The sequence below is a fragment of the Peromyscus eremicus genome, chromosome 3 (assembly GCF_949786415.1).
Source record: "Peromyscus eremicus chromosome 3, PerEre_H2_v1, whole genome shotgun sequence".
Lineage (NCBI taxonomy): Eukaryota > Metazoa > Chordata > Mammalia > Rodentia > Cricetidae > Peromyscus > Peromyscus eremicus.
The window spans coordinates 45335118-45359885 of record NC_081418.1 but is presented as its reverse complement, the minus strand read 5'-3'; the positions used below and the strand labels follow the sequence as shown (position 1 = coordinate 45359885).

The 24768-nt window shown below is 40.3% G+C and overlaps 1 protein-coding gene across 1 annotated transcript in view; it reads right to left on the bottom strand.

Annotated features, from left to right (window-relative positions):
* Exoc4 (exocyst complex component 4) overlaps positions 1–24768 on the bottom strand; it is a 755612-nt gene that overhangs the window by 161836 nt on the left and 569008 nt on the right. The window contains exon 12 of the mRNA XM_059257532.1: positions 1926–2062. Coding sequence (XP_059113515.1) covers positions 1926–2062 — 137 coding nt within the window. The remainder of the gene's footprint in view (positions 1–1925; positions 2063–24768) is intronic.

The window sequence follows — 24768 nt, the reverse complement described above, 5'->3', positions numbered from 1 at the left end:
AGCAGGCAGATCTCTGAGTTTGAGGCCAGGGTGATTCCTGGACAGCCAGACTACACAGAGAAACTCTGTCTTCAAATACAAAACCAAAACAAACCAACCCGCCTCCCTGCAAAAAATTCCTCAGTAGATTTTAAATGTTCATATCATACACATTAAAAAAAACCTATATGAGTTAATAGTTGTATCATAGATTGATTTAATCATTACAAATTTAAACAATGAAACATCTCACTGTCTCCTAATTAGATTCAATTATTACTTTTCAAGTAAAAATAAAAAATGTACTTCATGGATCTCAATCTCACAGGGATTTGAATTCTTCCCCTGTATATATATAATATATAATAAATGCTCTTCTTATGGACCCTTTCTCTTTTTTTCTTTGAGTACCAGTTGTATTTTATTTCTTCATTAAGTTTTATTGTAATGGAGTACATTTTTAGCTTGAAGCATTTGCTTATTATGTTGTAATTTTTGGCAAAGCAGATTTGTATAAACTCATTTTAAAATAGGAATTTATGTTTTCTGTTACCACAAGAATAAATTTTAATATTTCTGAATTACCATGATAATTATTTAGTCTCTAACTGGATATAAAATATTACTAGTGTATGACTTTAACCTAATATGTTGACAGTTTGATTAATACAAAAAGTAAATATTGTAGGGTTTTTAAAAATTTAAGTGAGCTATGAGACAATGGATAAATAATACTTCCTGCTGGAATGAGGGAGGTTTGCATTTATGTGTATTATATCACTCTTTCAGATTCCTTTTTTTCAACTTTGCTTCCTGACTCACATGACTCTCGGAACATTTAAATGTCAAAGTCTTGTCTTCTCAGACCCTCTGGTGGTTGGTGTCAGTCTTCCTAGGAAACATTATCTCCTACTACTTCCCACTTAGGCAATCCTATTGTCCCCTCCAAATACAAGGCCATTATGTTAGTGTCCTCTCCTTTACTGCAATGCCTTTATGATTCTCTCCACTTCCATGAATGTCATCTGTCTAGCACGTCACCTTCTGCAAAATCATTCCTGTCTGTAATCAGGTTTTCTCTGTGTTTTCACACAGATTATGACTATGTACTGTACTGTACCTTTCTATCCTTAATTATATATCACATATAATTTAGTATTTTATTATACATTCTCTTTTTTCTGTAATTGTTTCAAGTCTTGTCAGCCAGGCCATAATTTGTTCCTATTATTAGTTTTCTACATGGAATGCTATGATCTTTCTATGAGCACTAGATAATTTGATAAACTATGAAAAAAGGATTCTGAGAGGCTTTAAGTTTATAACACTATTTTTTTCCCTTCAACTGATGTTGAAAACCGGTCTAAATGTCCTTTTCTGACAGTAAGAGGGCTTCAGATCAATGTCAGTAGGATGTACTTGTAAGAATGAGAAATACTTTATATACTAGAATATTAGGAGTTTTAAATCACTCTATTATTAGGATCTTTTCACTCATCAAGTGGACTTTCTCAAGGAAACTGAAGTTTCCTTGAGAAGCCACACTCGTAGTTCTAGGTTTTTATGAAAACCAAGGCTGACCCATGAGCTGAGCCATTATAACCATCTTAAATGTCTCTACCATTTGTTCCTTTCATTCCCTTTGTCTGTGTGACTGTGCAAGAACCTAAGAGACTGTCTCTATGGTGCTCCTTGCTGTCAGGCCCTCTGATAAACTCAGGGAAGTAGGCAAAGAAGGCAGTGTAGCCAGCAGTGCCAGGCTCCAGAGTCAGCATCCCCAAGCTGTACCCCGAGTCAGCATCGCCAGAGCTGTATCCTGAGTCAGCATCCTTAGAGCTGTATCCTGAGTCAGCATCCCCAAGCTGTACCCTAGTTAGCGTCCCCAGAGCTGTACCCTAGTCAGCATCCCCAGAGCTGTACCCTGAGTCAGCATTCCCGAGCTGTACCTGTAGGCTGTGGAGCAGGTGTCCTTGTACTCCTGGAGCTTCACACACACCATGTTGAGGAACTGATCTGAATATGCACTCAAGTCATGCATCAGGTTCATGAGGTCTTGCACCGTCTTCTCCACAATGATCGTGCTCTAGAAATGAACAAAAAAGAGAGGACACAGAAACTCATGAGATTTCTGCTTAGAAATAATGCACAGGACAAACAAGAACAACTGAAAGGATGTGACCACTTAAGGCACTTGAGCTTCCTGTAGGATGTGTCACTTAAAAATACGAAGTAAAATTAACAACCAAATAAATATCTCACACAATGCTAGCCTGTCAAAGACCTGAAAGGTCTGTTCCTAGGGTTGACACACGATAGGGATTTTCAAAAGGTTTTGTAGACTTCATGGAATCTACCAGATATCTTTGTATCTGTTTTTTATTTTTCAAAATGATGCTGTTGGTTGGAAACCAGGACTTTGCACTCTATCCCTGAGCTACATCCCCATTCCTTGCTGGTTTGTTTGTTTTGTTTTGCTTTTGTTTTTCGAGACAGGGTTTCTCTGTATAGCCTTGGCTGTTCTGGAACTCCCTCTGTGGACCAGGCTGGCCTTGAACTCACAGAGATCTACTTCCCTCTGCCTCCAGAGTGCTGGGATTAAAGGCATGCACCACCACTGCCTGGCCTCCTCGCTGTTTTGGAGACTGGGTTTTGCTATTTTAGCTCAGGTAGGCTTAAACTCCTGATCCTCATGCCTTCATTTCCCAAGGGCTGGGATTACAGGCTTCCACCATCACTACTGGAATCTCTGTGGGTTTTAAGAAAGAGCATTCATAGTCAATGGAAGCCTCATTTGTCAGCTCCAGGGCTCAACTTAGGGAGTAAAAGCCCACTACACGTAGCACAAAGAAAGAGGCTGCCATTATTTGTTCTAAATTTAGAAACTATCACTGTATTAAGAACAAGGGACATTCGGGTTGTATCTTACAGCTGCAGGGTGTTTGTAGCATGCTTTGAATCACTTGGAAGTCATATAATCACTGTGATTATCAGGATGTTTACAGGGGTCTTAAAAGTACAAGGCCCAGCACTAGGAGCTCCACTTGCTTTAGCTTATTTAACCCTTTCAGTACCCTATAATTACTGTCAGTGAAAACAGTAGTAAACAGGCTGAGAAAGTGGAAACAAGAAAGCAAGGGCTCCAGGCTCTGCTTGTGTTTCTGTCCCTTTCTGATTTAACACTGGCCCTCAGTTCTGTTCACAGCCCATTATTTTTTCACAAGTTCACTGTGTTTCACATTTATTTCTGTTACTATAACAACCAAAAGGATAACCAGCTTCCCAAGAGAAAGGCTACCTGGCTCACAGTTTGGAGGTTTCAATCCTTAACTTACTGGCTGGATTGTTTTGGGCCTATGCTGAGGCAGCACACTAAACTGCTCAAGGCATGGCTGGAGCCTAAGAGAACGATTGGTGCTGGACTCTACAGTCTCCCCCAAGGACACACCCCTGTTGGCCTGAAGACTGTCTATGATACCCCACTCTTGGAGCTTTGGCAGCCTTCCAACAGCTCTTCTCAGGGAATAAGCCTTTAACACATGGGTTCTTGAGGTCAAGTCCAGAGCCAAATGATGTCATTATTGTCAGCACCATTGAAGAAGGGCTCACATAGACTAAGACTTTAAAATTGAACCAAAGAACTTCCAAAGAGAAAAATAATAAGACCATCTTAAAGCTAGGGTATTATTACTAGCAAATTAGTGGTACTCCTGAAAAAGGGAATGTTCAATAAACTCTGAATCTTTGGTTAAAAAAGACTGAGTTGTTTAAACCACTATTTCATGTCTCTTGTAAAAAGAGCAGAATTACACTGAAGTAAATATTAATCATATGCTTAGCAGTCTGGAATCCTTTGGTCAATAAAGAGTGTGTTATATAGTTATTTAAATAAAATTACACAGGTTACAGCAGACTTAGCCATAAAGGTAATATGAAAAAAATATTTTTTCCAGCCTCACAGCGACCTAAGAAGGAATCAAAGGCATTTTACTGTGCTTAAAGATACACAATGGGGTCAGGGTTTTAGATAATTTTTTTCCCTAAAATAAAAAGAATAGATAAAAGTACATACAAAGGAGCATTAGCCTGGATTATGAGTTACAGTTGTATGCTCATTTCAGATGATTTGGTAGTACAGGCTTCTGCCTACTATGCCTTCTCCTCCCCTCCCCACTCCTACTGAAATAATTAGAAGGAAAGAAGAAAGGAGCATCATATTATGTAAGGCAAACCTCATAGGAAACCAAATTACAGTCTCTATAGAATCCTCCCAAGTTCAACTTCCTTTTCTGTATTGATTTTGAGATTAAAGCACTGCAGCTTCACCCTGATCTATAATCCCATTCCTCTGTATTTGTGTGACTGACAGGAATTGATTCTGCCTAGCTACATGTCCCCACGTTAAGCATCTAAAATCCTCATCCCAATTCAGAACACAGGATATCCTACAAAATGTGGACAGCAATTAATAAAGCAGAGGAGCTCAGCAATCCTCACAAAGCCTGCTTCGATTCTAAAGCATTGAAAGATGAACGTGGGGAGATGACTCTGATCATTAGGAGAAGGCCTGGTTCTGTCCTCAATTACACGATTGATAATCAGCTCTCGGGTAGCTTGGATAGCCTCTTCCTTTATTATGACTCAATTTAGTCCACTAATAACAAGGATAATTTGATTGCTCCTTTATTGGTCCACATGACTCATGTATTCAATCTATGCATTGGTGCTTTGCCATTGGCTGAATTAGTGTATAACTGTTCTCAAGTTTTTGCAGGTGTTTCAACTAGATTATCAGCTTCTTAGAAGTGACCGGAATGTCCCTTTTCTTTTTGTTCATATCCCGTCCTTCCTTCCACTTGCTCATCACATGTCAGGATCTTCAGAACTAATAAAAGAGTGCTCATATAGGAAATGTAAAAACTTCTCACTGAAGGTGGCATAGGCAAGGGATGTGGGAAACAGGCACCTGTATTTTGCAATTTCTTTGAGTGAGGGAGGTTTGTTATGTATCTACCACAGTGCTTTAGGGTAGTAAGAATGGAACTGACAGAATTTGGAGGAGAAAGGATGACTGAATAGTCTCTGGAGGTTGAGGTTTTGGGGGTGAGCAGGAAGTACCAGCAAAGACTAACTAGAAAGGCACAATTTCATTCCAATGGCTGTGCTTGACATGGCACCTATGTGATGCTCTATGATTCTATACAATTTCCCAGCTCTCTGGCTGGTTTACCTTGTCACCACAGCACTTTGGATAATCAATCACTGCACTCTCTTCAAGGAAAATGAAACTGCACTTTGCACAAAGATGGGGATTTTTATGGGAAAAAAGGTCCACCTTTTCAAGAAGTTACAACAGTTTCCAAATCAGTGGCTCTGACAGATAAATGCTGGAAACATTAAATTTCAACAAGGTCAATCCTGTTTTTATTTGTTTGATTTCTTTAGCATCACCACTGATTTACTGGCTCATTATTAGAAGTTTGCCACTGTGAGTATAAGAACTTCAAAATAAGTAAAAGTGATTTTATTTATTATAATTCCTATTAAACACATTTGAATGATTTATATTTGTTTAGGAACAGGCAAACTCACATTTCTTACAACTTATTAGCAGGTAATGAATTCTGAGCATGACCAAAAACACCAAACCAAACCAAAACAAAAAACAAAAAAAACAAGGAGATAAAAATCTCCAGACAGCTAATACAATGAAAAACTTCTATGAAAAATAAACTAAAGTTTATTACAGGGATGCAAGAGCACTCCAATATGGAAGTGGGTATATAAGAACCAGCAATTTGGTTCTGCACTAGAAAACAAATAAGTAGAGTTAAGGTGTAACCTAAAGGTCATCCTAGAATTGATCCTCATCACTGCCCAAATAAATAAATAAAGCTTATGAATGGAGATCATTGGGTTTTTTGAGACACAGACCACTGTTACCAAAATTGGGCTCCAGAAAATGATACTAATATTAGTATTATAGAAAATTGGATCCATGCTCAAATGCTTGAAAGCTTTTGTAATATTAATGCTATTACGAATCTTCAGGGGATGACTACAGTATGCAATCTTATTCTAATCAATTGACTTAAAAAAAACCCTCACAACACAAAAACATTTGTCATAGTCCATCCCTTTACACCTGCTGAACACAGTTTTAGAATGACTCTCCCCAGCTCTTTGATTATAGCATTTGCTTACAGGGAGGGCCCATAACATGCTTGAACACACAGAGGAAGAAGTTTAGGGTTCTTTTCCCCATCCATTCATTTCCTTTCTTATACTATAAACCTGCTTAGCTTTGGCTCTTTGACCTGCCTATGCTTCCCTACAGTTCCAGTGAGCATGGACATCCCTTCATTAACCACACTAGATTATCAGTCATCCATCCCATGCTTGCATCCAGCTAACCCCTGCCTCTGTGCCTCGAACCCCCCTAGATCTTTCTGTCTACAATGCTCTTCCTATGTCGTGAATCCCTTTCTTGACACATTAGCATATGTGTTACCCACTTTACTTTAAGTATCCTCTTCTGTGCTATGAGAACTCCTTGGATGAACAATTTCTGCCTAGTGTTTAAATGGGCTCTGGTACCACTGGTTCACCATTAAGCTGTCTCATCCACTAGACTAATTTTTTTTTTCATAAAGCCAAGGACCATTCCTTCATATCACTAACACTGGGCCATATAGTTCACACAACATAGGTTATTTATAAATTGTATTCGATGAAGTAATACACAGTACATTCTGGGGGCGGGCAAATACACACACACACACACACACACACACACACACACACACACACACACCACTCACTCACATACAAGAGTAATCATTGATGAGATCAGTTAGAATGGTGGCTTCCCTTCAAGGAGGTAGATTCTGAGAGCAAAGGAAAGGATCTTCCAGGTGCTGGAAATATTTGGAATGGGTAGCTACTACATAAAAGCACTGCCATTCTTTGCACTTAAGATGCCTGCCCTCAAGCAGGTAAGTGACCAGCCTGCTAGCTGGGCCGCCACCACCTACTAGATTGTGCTCCCCAACACCCATTCTACCACCCATCCCCACCCACCTCTTCATTCTCCTCATGGCCAGCCCTTCCCCGTAACTCCAGCAGACTCCATAGGCACAGGCACAGCCCACACCAGTCGGAAAAAGAGCAGACTCCAAAGGCTCAGGTATAGCCCACACCAATCAGAAGAACAGCACCCCCTCCACTGGGTTCCATATTCTGGTCTACAACTTCAGAAGAAGACTTTGGCTTTACAGGTCAGGCTGGATCTAGGCACTCAAGGCCCTGCAAAACTCAGCAGAGACACCCTACTGGACCTGAAGACTTGTCAGTTACCAGAACCCTCAGCCATTTAGGCCAGAAGACAAGAGAGGAAACAGAAAACAAAGAAACAAAACACACATCCAACAAAGACAAATACAAGAATCAACACCTAGACCTGTAATCATCCCAAATCCAGTGTAAGAACACATTCAATAACAGAAAGAACTATATGGCACCACCAGAACCCAGCGATCTTACGACAGCAAGACCTGAACATTCTAACACAGTTGAAGCACAAGAAAATAACCTTAAAAATAACTTTATGAAGATGACAGAGGCCCTTATGAGGAAATAAAAAACTCCCTTAAAAATCAAGGAAAAGACATACAAAAATTGGAGGAAATCAATAAATCCCTTAAAGAATGCCAAGAAATCCAAGAAAACAAAATCAAACAGGTAAAAGAAACGGTTCAAGACCTGAAAACTGAAATAGAAATAAAGAAAATACAAACCAAGAGAATTCTGGAAATGGAAAAATCTGTGTAAGCAAACAGGAACTACGGATGCACGCATCACCAACAAAACACAAGAGATGGAAGAGAGGATCTCAGGCATTGAAGATATAATAGAGGAAACAGAGTCATCAGTCAAAGAAAATGTTAACTCTAAAAGATTTCTAATACAAAACATTCAGGAAATCTGGGACACCATGAAAAGACCTAAGAAAAATAGGAATAGAAGGAGGAGAATCCCAGCTCAAAGGCACAAAAAATATATTCAACAAAATCATAGAAGAAAACTTTCCCAACCTAAAGAAGGCCATGCCTATAAAATACAAGAAGCTTACAGAACACTAAACAGATTGGATCAGAAAAGAAAGTTTGCACGTGTCACATAATAAACAAAACACTAAACAAGCAGAACAAGAAATATTAAAAGCTGCAAGGGAAAAAGGCCAAGTAATATATAAAGGCAAACCTATAAGACTTACACTTAACTTCTCAACGGAGACTCCAAAAACCAGAAGAGTTTGGACAGATGTTATGAAGATGCTAAGAGACCATGGATGCCAGCCCATACTACTATACCCAGTAAAACTTCAATCACCATAGACAGAGAAAATAAGATATCTCATGACAAAACCAAATTAAACAACACCCATCTACAAATCCAGCCCTACAGAAGGCACTAGAAAGAAAATTGCAACTCAAGGAAGTTAGCTGCACCCATGAAAACACAGGCAATAGATAATCTCACACCAGCAAATCCCAAAGAACGGAAACACACACACACACACACACACACACACACACACACACACACACACACCCTACCACCATCACCAAAAAATAACAGGAATTAACCATCACTAGTCATTAATATTTCTTAATATCAATGGACTCAAGAGACATCTTGACAGGGGGTACATTTAGGCATTAGGTAGAAACCTGGTGCAAAGGAAACTCCCACGAATCTACAAAAATGACCCTAGCTAAGACTCCTAGCAATGGTGGATAGATAGCCTAAACTGACCATCTCCTGTAATCAGACTGGCAACTACCCCAATTGTCATCAGCGAGCCTTCATCCAATGACTGATGGAAACAGAAACTGAGCAGCATCAGGAAATTTGTGTAGTTTATTAAGCAAAGTTTCTCTTTGAAATTGAAATCAACAGTGTGAAGAAATATGAACAGTGCTGTAGTTACACCATGGGCTCAACACTGTGCTTTATGGTTTTCTGAGAGATTTACTAGAAAGATTTACTTGAATCACCATGTTGTTTGAAGCATTCATGGTATTATCAATAGCTTCTTTCCTAGGATCTCTGTAAAGCCAGTCTGAATTATATAGAAGTCTTTGATTACACTGATTCTTTCTGACATGTGCTGGATCAGCTAGACTGGAGGACAAACATATTCAGAGAGGATTCTTTGTTGAAATTCTTCATTCTCACAAGTTGGATAGCCACAGGACAAGAGAGGACAAAAACTGGCAGATTACCGTACAGCTGTGATCTCTGATTGATGACCCTGATGGCCCTCTCCTGTGGAATCATGGGATGGCAAGCTTTGGCAACTGGTTCTAGAATATGAAGCTCCTGTTTATAGTTCTTATACCCAAGAACAGCATGAAATGCTCTCCTGTCAGGCTGGTTCCCAATCACTTAGACCCTTGACTCGTGTCTTATCAAACTTCACTCCAAATATGGAGTTGGAGGGGGGTTTTCAGTCTATCACAGAGTGTCAGTGGGAGAACAAATATTCCTCCCAAGAGGACTTGTAAAATTTTTACCAGAACTGGGGAGAAGCATGCTGTTCCTGTCAACAGTGAGCTGACACTCCAGTCTCAGATAGCTGAAGATAGCAGACACAAACTTCTAGGAACAAAGAATGGAATTGATGAGGTAGAGTTGATGATTGGATAGTGATTTCATGGGAATGGAAAAAGAAGTTCAAGGCTGTCCTTTATTTTTGAACCTTCCATAAAAGGGCTATTATACCCTATCTGCCTCTCTAGTCCAAAGTGTTACAGTTACAACCAACCTTATGTAACTTTTTTACGGTATGGGATTTAATATTGGGAAGAGGGGAGATGGGTGTCATCAATTACAGTTTTACTTACCCTGGGCTGACAGGCCCTCTCTAGTCCTATGCAGCGGTTCCTACAATGGAGAACAATGTACCTGCCATTCATTAACTTTAGGGTTGTCCTGTTTTGATAAACACTGTGCTCAGGGACTAGCTGGAGCTGGATTATTAAAAAAATATAATCTTTAATTACAGATGTTCTTCCTAATTTCTTGTTGGGCTTTTAGCATTTCCAAAGTAGATGTTTCACAAGTGCGATTGTTCCAGAGTGTGAAGTCCAACACTATAAATATGCTGTAATTGCTGTAAACAAAAAAAATCACCTGGGATGGATGGACTAGGCCACAGCTGCAATTTAGAAAGCATTTGGAAAACTGATCATGATACTTGGAATCATTTCAATCTGTGCCGTGACCTTGACTTCATGATTAAAGTGAGAAGGCAAGAGAGAAATAAAATACTGAGTTCCACGTTAGTAATTGTTTTTAAGGAAATAATAAACAGATCACATTTCATTATTTTTGCCTATCAATATAATTTTCTTTTGTTGAATGATATGCAAGGGAGTAGTATATTGGAAGCTGTTTTCCAATCTTGATTTCTCTGTCAAGTAGATATAAAACTCACTATAAGACATTTCATTTTCCCCCCTTCAGGTAACACCCTAAGGCCTCTTGAATAATCACTTTATAGGAGCTCTTCTTCTTAGGGAATGACAACAAGTCAGCCTTGGCCACTGCTGTTAGCTTAGCCTTCACATACTATTTAAGTATTTCTTACTTGGGGATTGGAGATTGTCAATAAAATATTATTATAATAAAATATGTACTGCAGCAGCATTTTCCACTTCAAACAAAACAAAACACCAAAACACCACCAACAAAAACCAAAAAGAGGTAAGAATAAAATGCTGAGCAAGAAGATTAGTAAGTACATTGATCTTACACAGCAAGGCAGTTACTCTAAAGCCTACACCAGAAAAAAGAACCTGGAGGGCATCCTCTAGAGTTTTCCTTCACAGTTGTATATCACTAAACACTCTGCCCACAGGGCTTAATAGTCCACATTCTACAGTGGAAATAAATACACTTTGGAAGTCCCCCCATTAGTTTCCTTAACATAACAAATACTGGATTTTAAAAGCTAACTTATTCAAAAGAAAAAAAAAGACAGCAACATAAAAGTATAAAGACTTGAAATAGTCTAGACAAGTTTACAGAGAACAGAGAACCTGAAAGACAAATTCTGACCCTTAGTTGTCTTGAGTGTCAAAAGTAAAATATCCAAAACTACTATTTTTTTCTCATATTATGGAAAGAACTACAACTGTAAATAGAATTTATGTTAAGATAAAAATAGGAATTGTAAGATGAGCAAAGTTTCACCATTCAATACTCACTGAAATGGCGTTAGTGATACGCCAGGCACAGCAGTTCATACACACACATGTTGGGGGATATTATTTTAAGGTGTGTTACTTTTGTGTATGTTGCATTTGTTTAGCTCTGTGAAGCTGTGTTACTGTGCCTGTGTAAAATGCCTGATGATCTAATAAAGAGCTGAACGGCCAATAGTGAGGCAGGAGAAAGGATAGGCAGGGCTGGCAGGCAAAGAATACGTAGAAGGAGACATCTGGGAGGAAAAAATGAAGTAGCCAGAGAAGGAGGAGGACATCAGGGGCCAGCCACCCAGCTACACAGCAAGCCACAGAGTAAGAGTAAGATTTACAGAAGTAAGAGAATGGGAAAAGTCCAGAGGCAAAAGGTAGACGGGATAATTTAAGTTAAGGAAAGCTGGCAAGCAGTAAGCCAAGCTAAGGCTGGATGTTTATAAGTAAGAATAAACCTCCATGTGTGATTTATTAGGGAGCTGGGTGGCAGGCCCCCTCAAAAGGGCCAAAACAAACAACAAGAACAACAACAACAAACATGCAGATTGCCCTTTTTCTTGGGGTTTAAAGTTTTAAGAAAAATTTGAAACAATCCAGGAGATTATAGTGAATTCTAAACACTTTATATGCATTATCTTATTTAACTCATGATAAATCTTATTTAGGCATCAACAAGGTGCATACTGATACATACTAACATTCAGTGTTACAGGTGAAAAAAACCAAAGTGCCAGGTTCAACAAGGTACACAAATACACAAAGTTCCAACCAGGATTTGAACTCAAGCAGCCTGAATCCAGAGTTCATCTTCTAGTTACTGTTTTTGTTGCTTCTAGTAAACTGTAAATGATATGCTAGTTCCACAAGGTCAAGATGACTGATGGCTGCTGGTGGAAAGTTTCTACAATGTTCAGAATTGTCATAGTGACGGATTTGGTGAAGCCAGGTTTTCAGAAGCTATGAACACAGTGTGAGGAGAGGGAGGAGAGACTGTCACTGAAAACAGTGGTGTGATGTGTGTAGCTCAGCAGGCACACAGGACAGACAGGAAACAGGTGTGATGTGTGTAGCTCAGCAGGCACACAGGACAGACAGGAAACAGGTGTGATGTGTGTAGCTCAGCAGGCGCACAGGACAGACAGGAAACAGGTGTGATGTGTGTAGCTCAGCAGGCGCACAGGACAGACAGGAAACAGGTGTGATGTGTGTAGCTCAGCAGGCGCACAGGACAGACAGGAAACAAGTGTGATGTGTGTAGCTCAGGAGGCGCATAGGACAGACAGGAAGGCTGATCAGTACAATGTTCTGTTTGACCAGCCTTCTGGAGGCACAAACTTTTAACACCAGTAGCCAAGAGTCTATTCATGGATAGCTGAAGTCCTCTCTTAAGCCCTCTTCTCTCTTATTTTCCCCAAACCCTGGACTTTCAACTCACCAGGAACTGATACCTAAGAGGAAAAGACAGACTAGACGGGCATAGGACCATAACTTCTTCCTCAAATTAGGTCTTAGCATAATTTACCATGCCCTGCTATCAACATTACCACATTTCCTTTCCTTTCTTTTCCTTTTTCCTTTCCTTTCCTTTCCTTTCCTAGTTCTTTTTTAAAATTTATTTATTTTACATCTCGACTGCAGTTTCCCTTCCCTTCTTTCCTCCCAGTCCCTCCCCGCCACTTCCCCTTGCCCCTCTAATCCATTCTTCATCGATTTCCATTCAGAAAAGGGCAGGCCTCCCATGGATATCAAACAACAACAACAATAAAACCAAAAAAAAAAAAAAAAACCAAAAAACCATGGCATATCAAGTTGTAGTAAGACTAAGCACCTCACCTTGTATTAAGGCTGGGCAAAGCAACCCAGTATGAGGACTAGGGTCCCCAAAGCCAGCAAGATTCAAAAATAGCTCCTGCTTCCACTATTAGGCATCCCACAACAAGACCAAGCTACACAACTGTCACGCATATGTAGAGGGCCTAGCTCAGTCACATGCAGGCTCCCTGGTTGTCAGTTCAGTCTCTGTGAGTTCCTATGATGAGCCCACGTTGGTTGATACTGTGGATTTTCTTGTGATAGATGTCCTTGACCCCTCTGTCTCCTCAGACCCTTCCTCCCTGTTTTTCAGCAGGATTCCCTGAGCTTGGCCTAATGTTTGGCAACCACAGCATTTTCTAAAACTCCTCTTCCAGTTCCTGAGAACATTGAACACTGTAAATATCTCAGTCAAGATCCTAACAGATTGTGAGAAAGTAGAACAGTCATTAGTGTCCCTATTTTATAGCAAGTCTAACACTTGAAGCAGTTTACAGGAGGAAGCATAACACTTCGAAGGTCTGCAGGGGATGCCAGAACATCAAGCTGCAACCAAAGGAGCTGGGATGTGTTTTTTTTCTTTACGTTTCTCACATTCTCAAGCCACTCTGACTAGTCTGTCATGTGGCAAAGCATCTGTAATCACAGGAGCCTGTTTCTTGAGGTAGCGATATTACTCAAGCATTTTATAAGATTATTTTGTCCTTTGAAAAATTACACATCCTCAACCATTTCTGCTAGGGCCAACTAAAAGACCCACGAATTCAGAGCAGACCTCTTACTGTTCTTGTGCTTGCAGAGGTAGGGTACTCAGCAGGAGGTTCCAATGACTTACAATGGGACACAATTCATTAGGGAAGAGTTGCAAATATATAAATCAACATGTCAGAGGAGGAAGATGGGTGGACCCAATGGGAGATGCACACTATACACATATTTGTTCCACTCTGTGCAGGCTCACCTGTCTTTGGTGGCTCACACTATGTAATAATCAATTATGCTGACAAGCTTCGCTACAAATTCTTTCAGCCTGGGTTACTCAGGCACCTCTGAGGTAAGATCTGGAGCCCTCTGAGGAGGAGAAAGAGAAAGAAGCTTGGCTCCCAGCAAAATGGAACATATGGACCTGTCCAGGGGAGAGAGCATGTGAGCAAGCATGCATTCATCCACACACACAAGGAGAAATTTGTTCAAGGGTAGACTACAACCCAGATATGCTTCACACTGGGAGTGAAAACATCTGAGAACTAATGACTTCTAAAATTGTTTCTCATTAAAAACAAACAAACAAACAAAACCAACCCCAAACTGGTAGCTGTAAACCCAACTCATTCCAGGAAGAACTATTCTACAAGACCCTTCCACGTTGAACAAGTCAGAATGTGTTGCATGCCCTCAAAACTAAAAGACTAGCCGACAGGAGAGCTGGGCTCCCAATGTGTTTTCCTGCTGACTGACTTGGGAGAGTTGAGCCAGTCTCTGTCCTTTTCTTCATTTGCAAGGAGTGGGATACTCTTCATGACCCAAGAGGACATCTCCAGCTCACCCACTGTAACATAAGCTGAGGTTTTAGGTCACCTTCTAAGTTTTAGGCCCATGTCATCCATGCTTCACTTTCTTAGGTTTTAGCTACTGAAGCACATTATTTGTGAGGAAATGGACTAAAATGAGCTTGGAAATCCCCATGATGCATTCCAATGAACTAAACTCCAGGGCATCCTGCCAAAGCTAGTGTGAAAAGAACAGTAATAGAACCACCTACACACTGCCCAGGGAGGCAGCTTTCTTATCATGAATAAGAATGGCAAGTGGTTAAAAAAGCAGAATATTGAAGTTTGAAGTGTCTCCCTCTAAGACAGCCTTCACACAGGAAACACCTACAGCCCTGGGAGGATACAGCCAGTATTTAGAATGTACAATTCTATCAGTGGGGTTTCACTAGTCAGGAAAAGGGTAGATGAGCAAGAGTTGTTTTTTTTTTTTTCCAAGACAGGGTTTCTCTGTGTAGCTCTCTGGGTGTCCTGGAACTTACTCTGTAGCTAACTTGTTATTTTATTAAGTAAAAACCTTTCCTAAGGTCTTGAAACAACATAAAACATAAAATCTATATAATATCACTGTCTTTAAAGGTGTGAATGTTTTAATGCTCCAAATAGAAACAATAATCCTGTCCAAGGAAATAAACTTTAAATATCCCTCCCGCCCCCACTTACCTTACTTCACTTACTTTCTATGGCTTGTATGTTGGATTGAAGGGCCTGGGATAGAGAACTGGCCTTTGGGGGCCATCACTCTTAGGAGTAAGGTATTAGGCATCAGGAATAAACACTGTAGACACTATGTCTGATGAGACATATGCACAAAGTTCAAATGCTGGCTGTGAGTGCCTCCAACTTTGGGTAGGACTATTGAGCTCTGGTGTTTAAGCCACCACGATGCTAAACTGGAGCCTCATATTTCCTATCTCTTTTCACTAGACTGTAGATGAGAACAGAAGCATACTCATATATTTTCAAAAGTAGGAAAAGTAACGTACAACAACTCAGCTGTCGTTATTTTATCTTTGGTTTGCTAAGTACAAATATTTAAAAATACAACATTAGCACAAAATTCAAATGCATTAAATGAGATTGTTCAGCAGCCTTTTACGGTGTGGTACTTAGGAGGAGGCACTTTGAGAACATGCACATATAATTTGGAAAGAAAATTCTAATGATTCATAAAATTACCATGGTTCCCATGTAGCTGAAAACAATAGAACCCATAGCAAAATATAGACTGAGCATTCAAATCATTATAATGGTCTTTCATTTTTTTCTTTTAAACTCTGCTTCTGTTATCACTTGAATTATTTTTTAAATGAAAAGTAGAATGCCCTTGCTGCCCATTTTCTTCTTTTATTGTTTCTATTTTATTCTAAGAATGAGGGTAAAATTAAGAACCTAGATCGCTGGAGATTTCCAGATGGCCAGACAAATGAGTGCTTTGGCTCCTGGGCTTGCTTTTTTCCTAGACACAGACACCCATTTTGCACTCTGTCTCCATGGTGTTTGTTCAATGAACATTTGATTTAGCCTAAGTACCTTAAATTTGTGACAACTGAATTTCTTCTTTTAGTAAAGACCAAAATTGATTTAATTGCTGCAATCAAAATGGGAATTTTCTAAGCAGTTTGAAAAACGTTCCTTTGGAGTTTAGAGGGTAGCTCAGCGCACAGAGTTTGCCTAGCAAACATGAGGTTCTGAGTTCAACCCCTGGAGTGGGGGGCGGAATACAGCATCCTTTATTTCCCAGGCACACATATTTGAAGGAAAATGTTAAAGTTTATCCTTATAGATTTTAACTTTTGCAAGGTATTCTGAAATGTAACTGTTTTTCTTCTTATTTGTCTCTATTCCTAATGACTACATCTTCTCTCTTTTATTTTATTTACTTTTCCACTAGCTCCCTGTAGCTATTACTCTGTTACAACCTCAGGCCATTTTGCCTCTTCTTTGATTTACACATGTTTCATAATACTGTCCTTGACTTTTACTACACAGTAAGCTGGTGGATAGGAGAACAACTGCCAAGTATTTATTTATTGATGTTATTTGAGACAAAGTCTCACTATGTAGTCCAGGCTGGCCTAGAACTCAGGATCTCATATCCTAGGCTTCCTAGTGCTGAGGCTGTAAGTGTGAGCCATCATGCCCAGCTTACAATGACTTACTTCATTAAACAAATATGTACATATTGCTTACTGCACTGTTGGAATTTTTCTAGGTCTTTTAAAAATTAACTTATACCTCACAATAACTGATCTCTATACAGATAATGAAACTGAGACTCAAAAGATTCAGTAAGAAGCCCGAGGTGACAACCAGTGAGTGTGGGGCCAGATTAAAAGTCATTTAGTTAGTCTGTCTCAATGCCCTTGTTCTTAACTACAAGGCCAGGAATCTGGAGCAGTTGGTAAAAGTGATGGGAGCTAGATACAGAGAAATGGATGACTGGTTCATTGGGGATGAAAAGGAAGGAGAGCCAGACCAGGACATAGACATGAATTCAGAGCAAAAAATCTTGGCCTAATGCTCACTAGGGTTGAGTGCCAAAGAAACATAAGCTAGATATGAGTATCTTGGAGGGAAAATTTTGCCATCTTGAAGAGAAATGGTAACTGGGGTGACTCAAGCTCAAGAGCAGAGACAAGCATGGCTGGCTGTATGCTGACAGCCATCTGACAGTTGGGTCTCCTGGAGATGGAAGGGTCCTAACTTGTGTTCCCTGGCTTTGGTTATGTAAGCAGTTCTAACTTGGTTGATTTTAAAAAGCCAACGTGACGTCATTAAACTTAGAGCTGGGAAGAAATGCATAGGAACATGTGCCGCGATCGGGGTGGAAGCGACAGGAGATGCGGAGAGCTTCAAGAACAGGGTATTAGTGCGATCTCTGGTAGAGTGATTAGGACCGGATTAACTCACAAATACTACCATTGCTCTTCATGCCAAGGAGTTCATTTTTCACTAGTAGCTTTCTTTTTTAATCAGCTCACAGAATTTCTGGAAATTTTAGACCCAGATCTTGGGGTCCCACCAGTATGACTCATATACACCCTGTACTAGTCAATTTCCACATCTGTGGCCAGATGTCTGACAAGAAGCAAGTTAAAGAGGAGCGGTTTAAAACGAATGGAAACACATGAACTATGAACCAATAGCTGAGGAGCCCCAACTGGATCAGGCCCTCTGGATAAGTGAGACGGTTGATTAGCTTGATCTGTTTGGGAGGCCCCCAGGCAGTGGGACTGGGACCTGTCCTTAGTGCATGAGCTGGCTGTTTGGAACCTGGGGCTTATACAGGGACACTTGGCTCAGCCTGGGAGGAGGGGACTGGACCTGCCTGGACTGAATCTACCAGGCTGAGCTGAATCCCCAGGGGAGTCTTTGCCCTGGAGGCAATGGGAGTGGGGGGCGGGAAAGGGGAGGACAGGGGAATCCGTGGCTGATATGTAAAATTAAATTAAATTATAAAATTTAAAAAAAGGAGTGGTTTATTTTGGCTCATGGTTTGAAGGGGCGTAGTTGACATAGTGAAGAGAGTGTGGTGGCAGGATGAAAATACTGCTTGCTCACATCTCAGAGGATCAGGAATTCCACAGAAAATAGAAATCTCCATGTTTAACTAACTGTTGGTCTTACTTCCTTCCATTTTATCCGGTCAAGGACCACAGCACAAAGCATGGTACTGTACACATTCCAGGCAGTTCTTCTACCCTCTGTCAATTCTCTTTGGAAACATCCTCACAGATGGCCCAAAGCTATACCCCATTAACGGTCTAAGTTTTCTTTTTCTTAAAAAAAAAAAAAAAAGTTAATTAAATAATAAGTACAGCATTTCCCCCCTTCTCTTTACTCCAACCAATCTCTCCCATGTCTCCCCTTAGGTTTTCTTTCTTTCTTTCTTTTTTTTTTTTTTTTGTTTTTTTTCAAGACAGGGTTTCTCTGTGTAGCTTTGCGCCTTTCCTGGAACTCACTTGGTAGCCCAGGCTGGCCTCAAACTCACAGAGATCCGCCTGGCTCTGCCTCCCAAGTGCTGGGATTAAAGGCGTGCGCCACCACCCGCCCAGCTTCCTTAGGTTTTCTTAATCCAACCAAGTAAACAATGAAAATTAGCCGTCACAGAGAGCCAACTCAGAGGGTAGATCATTATATTTCAAGTGAGTCAAATGATAAAACCATGTAATAGGAAAACTATGACTACAAAATTTAATGAAGGCAATTCATGCAAAAATCTGGACATAGCACTGAGAAAACTTACATGGAAAGCTCTGAGATGGACTAAAGTAAAGCACGAACAGCAACTAGCCACACTAAGAATGGACAGTCTGCTGAATTTATTAAAGTTCCCCAATCCAAGCCCAGGGTCCGGCACCATCAGAGCCAGGAAAGAGTTCTGCACAATGGATTTCCCTGACACCTGCTTCATGAGGTCTTTTGGATTTGTATCATTTGAGTACAAAGAGCTGTGTGGAGGTCTATGCATGGGGGGAACCCACCTTAGTGGGGAAGATTCTGCCTACTTCTTTTGTTGCTTAAAATTTTATTTGAAAATGAGTCCATCAAGGAAGATACACTAAAATTTTCTGACCCCCTGTTCTTTCTGTAGCTTTTACTAAGTACACTACAGTACAGAATTTATACGTAAGGCATTTATCAAATGTGTGTCGGACTGAAAGATTAGGGCAAGGTCCATCTCATTACTCTAAACTGCCAAATAATGGGCTGTTTTGCTAATTGATACCTGAACATACAATTACAACCGGCAACTCTACACAGCAGAGAGCCTTAGGTCAAACACCAGCCAGCTTCTAGACCCAAGTGGCAAGTTGTGGCTGCAGTGGACTTACTAGCACAGCTGTCACTTTGCTAACTGCACAATGGAAGCACAGAAACAGCCTCAGCTTGGCTTTGGGAAGGCCAGGAGAGACGAGGCCCTTTTGGTTTCACTGAGTACACAGCTTCTGTTCCCCTGATGCCCTCACACAGGAGAGCAGGAATCTTCGGCCATAGCTTTATAGTTTAGAGAAGGGATGTATATATACAAAGCAAAACTACTTTTTTTTTTACTTAATTTCTTAGTTAATTAGGTTCTTATAAAATGTAAGTTTTGAAAGCAGTATTATTTTCTCCAACTAGAAATCTCATGTGCAGCAAATAGCATGAACACTCCAATGAAGAAAGTAGATACACTGTTCATATCCCTGTGGCAAAGTTTAGGTTTCCTGGAAGCAAATTGAACCTTGCTCACTTCTGTACGTTTCAGCGGACCTATGATAGTGTCCAGGACAGAGTTAGCAACCAGTTATTCTTGAAATCATCACAGAAGTAGGAGAAAAAGACCTTCTAGTATTTCTTCAAACTCAACAGCTGCCTACATTAAGGACACACCTCTCCATCAAAAGACAGAATAGGGACGAGACAGAAAAATAACTGGTCTGGATTTAAAAAGAAAAAAAAAAAAAGAAAGAAAGCAGAAAAGGAAGCCAGGAATGAGCTTCAAGCACTGGTGAGGACCTCTGACCACAATGTTCATGGCCCTTGAGTATTCTCAAGATCATGGGAACATGCTGCCCATGTCTTAGATTTCTGCCCTTCGGACTCCTGCTCTAAGGGACCTGGTTATCTGGCCTAATTCCTGTGTTTTCACCTCATAACATGGAAGTTTACTTAGGTCCAGATTGATCATGGAAATATTTGTTCCCTCTCTGGTACACATAATTTGCATAGAAATATATCTCTTATTCCATAATTATAGATGAAGCCTTTTTAGTCTGAGAGAGAGAGTATGGAAGAGTAAAAACAATGCAGAATCAGAGAACAGATGGACATTAGATTCTGATTTCCCACTTACTAGTTATGACATTTATATAAATCACAGCTTTCTTCTACATAAAATAGTAGAAAGAGCCTATCTTATGAGGGTGTAATGCACACAGTACACAAAAGCAAGATTTTAAAATGTCATCCTAGGCCGGGCGGTGGTGGCGCACGCCTTTAATCCCAGCACTCGGGAGGCAGAGCCAGACGGATCTCTGTGAGTTCGAGGCCAGCCTGGGCTACCAAGTGAGTCCCAGGAAAGGCGCAAAGCTACACAGAGAAACCCTGTCTCGAAAAACCAAAAAAAAAAAAAAAATGTCATCCTAATGAACAATCATTGATATCACCAACTTGCACATTACAAATCAAATGGCCTAATCTAATCAACCTTCAGAACCTCTGAATAGATAATTTACCTGGTCATGCTACTTTATACTGTTTCATCGCTGCCACATAGATACTAGAAATAACATCAGACACATGGCTAGCATTCACCCAAGTATTACCTAATGGTGGTAATGAGAGTAAGTCCTCAGCAGGGAGAGAACACACCCAGAGTCAACATGAGAGAATTACACATGCTATTGCTACTGCTATCACTCTCACCAGATGGAAGGAGAAAACAACAGCTCAAGGGCTACCTACTACCTCTTTTGAAATCGGTTGCTCATATAACTGGTCAATATACTACAGTAAACTGTGGATGGCTTCAACTGTCAGCCACTAGCACAGTGTAGCAAAGCTGGGAGTTTATCCAAATAGCAAAGCTACTGCAGACTAGATGGGATCCTCTAACACAGCCTTTATTTTTCTTGGCAAAATGTTTAAATGAAATGAATATACAAACTGCAAAACAATTATCGGGATTGCCAAATTATTCAGACTCATGGATCTTTGCAACTATTCAGAGACTCTCAGCCTGGTAACTGTTGCTTTAGATGTTAAATTTCTTTCTTTTCCTTCCTTCCTTTCTTTTTTTCATTATTATTTTTATTGTTGTTGTTGTTGTTGTGTTTGGTTTTTTTGACACAGGGTTGCCTTGGCTGTCCTGGAACTCACTCTGTAGACCAGGCTGGCCTCAAACTCAGAGAGATTCATCTGGCTTTGCCTCCCAAGTGCTGGGATTAAAGGCAACAAATGCTTTCACTCATGTATCTTTGCCCTGCTAGAATTTCTGCATCACCACATTAATAAGATGTAGAAAAATTGCAAAAACTTCCCCAATGCCTACTTTATTATTATTATTTTTTTTTTTTAAAAAAAGAATATCTATAAGACTGGGGATGTTTCCCAGAGGTAAAGTACTTGCCTGGCATGTGTGAGGTACTAGGCTTAATCCCCAACACCACACAGACACACACACACACACACACACACACACACACACACACACACAGAATTCACATGCATATATACATAAATTTAAAGGGCAACCTTGACTTCTTGTACATATCCCTAAAAACCTTAGAAACAAGCCAGGCATGATTTTCACAGCTGGAAGCAATGAGTAAGCTTAACTAAAGGGCATCCTTTCTGCTGCAATTAGTACTTTAGTCAATCAATCAATGCAAGAAATAAAGTGCCCTGGGAATAAAGCCCCTCTTAAGAACTAATTTTTTTAAAGAAAAAAATAAAAGCCTGAACTATACAAATCAGTGCTGGTACATGCTATGTGTTTACAAGAACATTTATAAAGCTATATGTATAACCAAGTGTGACCAAATACCTTGTCTTACGGATTGTGCTCATCAGCAGAAAATGAGCTTGACCTAATACAGAACTGCAGAAGAACCTCCTGGCATCCCCAACTGTGCTTCTTTCCCCTTCTTTCCCTTGACATGCAGGGTACTTGCCCTTTAAGACAGTAGGTACTTATTAAGGCTGTGGGCTTTGGATCACCACTCCACTGCTGAAGATCAGAATCCCCATTCTAGAAGCTCCCATTTTTAAACATGGTCCATGGGGCAGCTTTTGTGAGAACTGCCAGTTTGGCTGGTGGCAGTTGAGGGAGAAATACTGGTGATTTTGGGATGGGTGAAAGGGGATTCCCAGTAGTGAGAAGAGAGGGATCTAAAAACAGAGATGTTCAAAATCTAAGTGAACAGAGGACAGTAGAATTTATCTGAGTTACAAAGGCACCCCCCATACATATTAATGACATGCAAACCAATGGATAGTCCTAGATCATGAGATCCTATATTCTGATTTTAAAAGTTTCAAATAATGTTTGGTTATAGTGGTATAACACCTATAATGTCAGCAGTTGAGAAGCTGAGGATGGAAGATTGCAAGTTTGAGGCTAACTTGGGCTACATTGCAAGCTCCAGGATGAGACTCTATCACAACAAAATAACAAACAAATAAAATACTTTGCAGAGGGCATCACTGTTTCATGGTTCTAAATTAAAGAATGAATTCTTCTTGTCTGAAAACTGGAAGTCAAGAGAAAAGCAGTCATATCTACTTAGTACTTCCATGACTTGGCTTTCCACATGGAATTCTATCTAATCTTCATCAGTTCATCAATGCCTCTGTGATGTTATGTCCTTGGTACAAAAGCCGAAGCAGTAGGCATTAAGATATATTCCTAACATATTTGCCCAAATATAGCAGTTTTCATGGCTCCTTCTTCTCTCCCACAAACTCAAAATAAACTCATGCCCAGAATCAGCAGGGTCCAAGTTTTCCATTGTGACATGGCACTTCATAGGACTGGGGAATGAATCCTAGTTCTTTCACTCTCTGTCTTGGAACTTGTAGTTTGGCGATCTCTCCTGCTCCACTGGTGTGACTGTACTAAGTGTAGAAACGCTGTGGAAAATGAAGCTTTGAATGAGAAAGCAAGCTGTCCAACATTAGTCAGTCTGTGTAGCCAGATGTTCCCCCAGCACAGCAACTCTGGGCCATATTTCTGACATGCAGTCACCAGTTTAGAGTTGGGATCCTCTCAAGGGTACATGGGCTTTTGCATATAGGTTTTTAATGTTTTCTGAAGACAAAACATACAGATGGTGTCCTGTTGCTTTACGATTCTACCCCCAAAAATCAGCATTGCATAGTTGAACATGGGAGCGATGGCCAGGTTTTGACCTTTTCAAACAACAAATAGCAATGACATAATCTAATAGAGAAATTCCAGATACATCATAAGGAGTTTTGTAGTTTGTATTCTGGCTAGAACATAAAACAACTACTTGCTGTACAGCAGTTCTGCATTTTATAGCTTCCTGTTATTGACCATTAATAATACTACAAAGTTCCAGAGTAATTTTCACCCAGCATCTTATTTTAATTCTTCACAATTTGTATAATGAAGACATAAAAAATGCCATTATTTTCAAGCTCCTGAAAGTCAGAGATGAGCCTATTACATTAGGCCATTTGTTCTAGAAGGACTTTGTGATTTTACTCTTAAAAAGCCAACCAACCGCTCAGACTTTCCCAACCAATCAAGGATGGCACGAAAGTAGCTCACCAGCCCTTGTCCTCAGTATCATTCCCTTCCTGTGCTAATGACTCCAAGCCACTATCCCGTGAACAAACCCATTTAGGTCTCCTAACACCAGCTGCAAGTAGGAAATTAAAACAAATGGAAAGCCAGGCACTGCAGCAGTTCCAGTGTGGATAACCAGCATCCAAAAGATGCTCATCCATTAACCAAACAGCAGCACTTTCAAGCCCAGTGGGGCCAATGGCTCCCTGCTGAGAAATAGAAATTAACTTTGCAAGGAGGTAATTTGTCTTTAGATAGCTGTCATATTCAGAAAAGCTCTCTGGGTGAGATGGTAGGAAGAGAGGAAGCAAACTCCCAACAACACAGTCTCACATAAAACAAAAGCTTATCAGGAGCCAGGTGCTGCTGAAGATTGATGCTCTCTGGGGCTCACTCCCTCAGGGACATGTGCTTCAAGTGTAGCAGGAGCTGTGGTACCATTTGCCTTTCACAGCCACATGGGAAAAAAATGGCTACCCACACAATGGCTGCAGATTTAACTCAGTTAAGACAGGAATAGTGAGGGGGAAAAGGTACCCCAGAGCGGAGTTCTGCAAACTTTGGCTAGAGAACAATCAAGTAACCAGAGGCTGTCAGAGATGGCAACAAAGACTGAAATGCATCCTGGGATTGAAGAGCAAGCTAGAAGCTGTCATTTCATGTTCAGAGTAGATGAAGCATAAGAGGTGCCTAAGACATTGCTTTGACTAATTTGGAAATGTCTTTATTATGAGTTTGGATTAAGATGGTGAAAGTTTAAAGAAACTTTCTGATACCAGTGATTTAGCACCACCAAGAATGAACATTTCCCAACTACTCACCATACCCTCGAGGAGCTCCAATACGTGTAATTCTAAAAGGCATT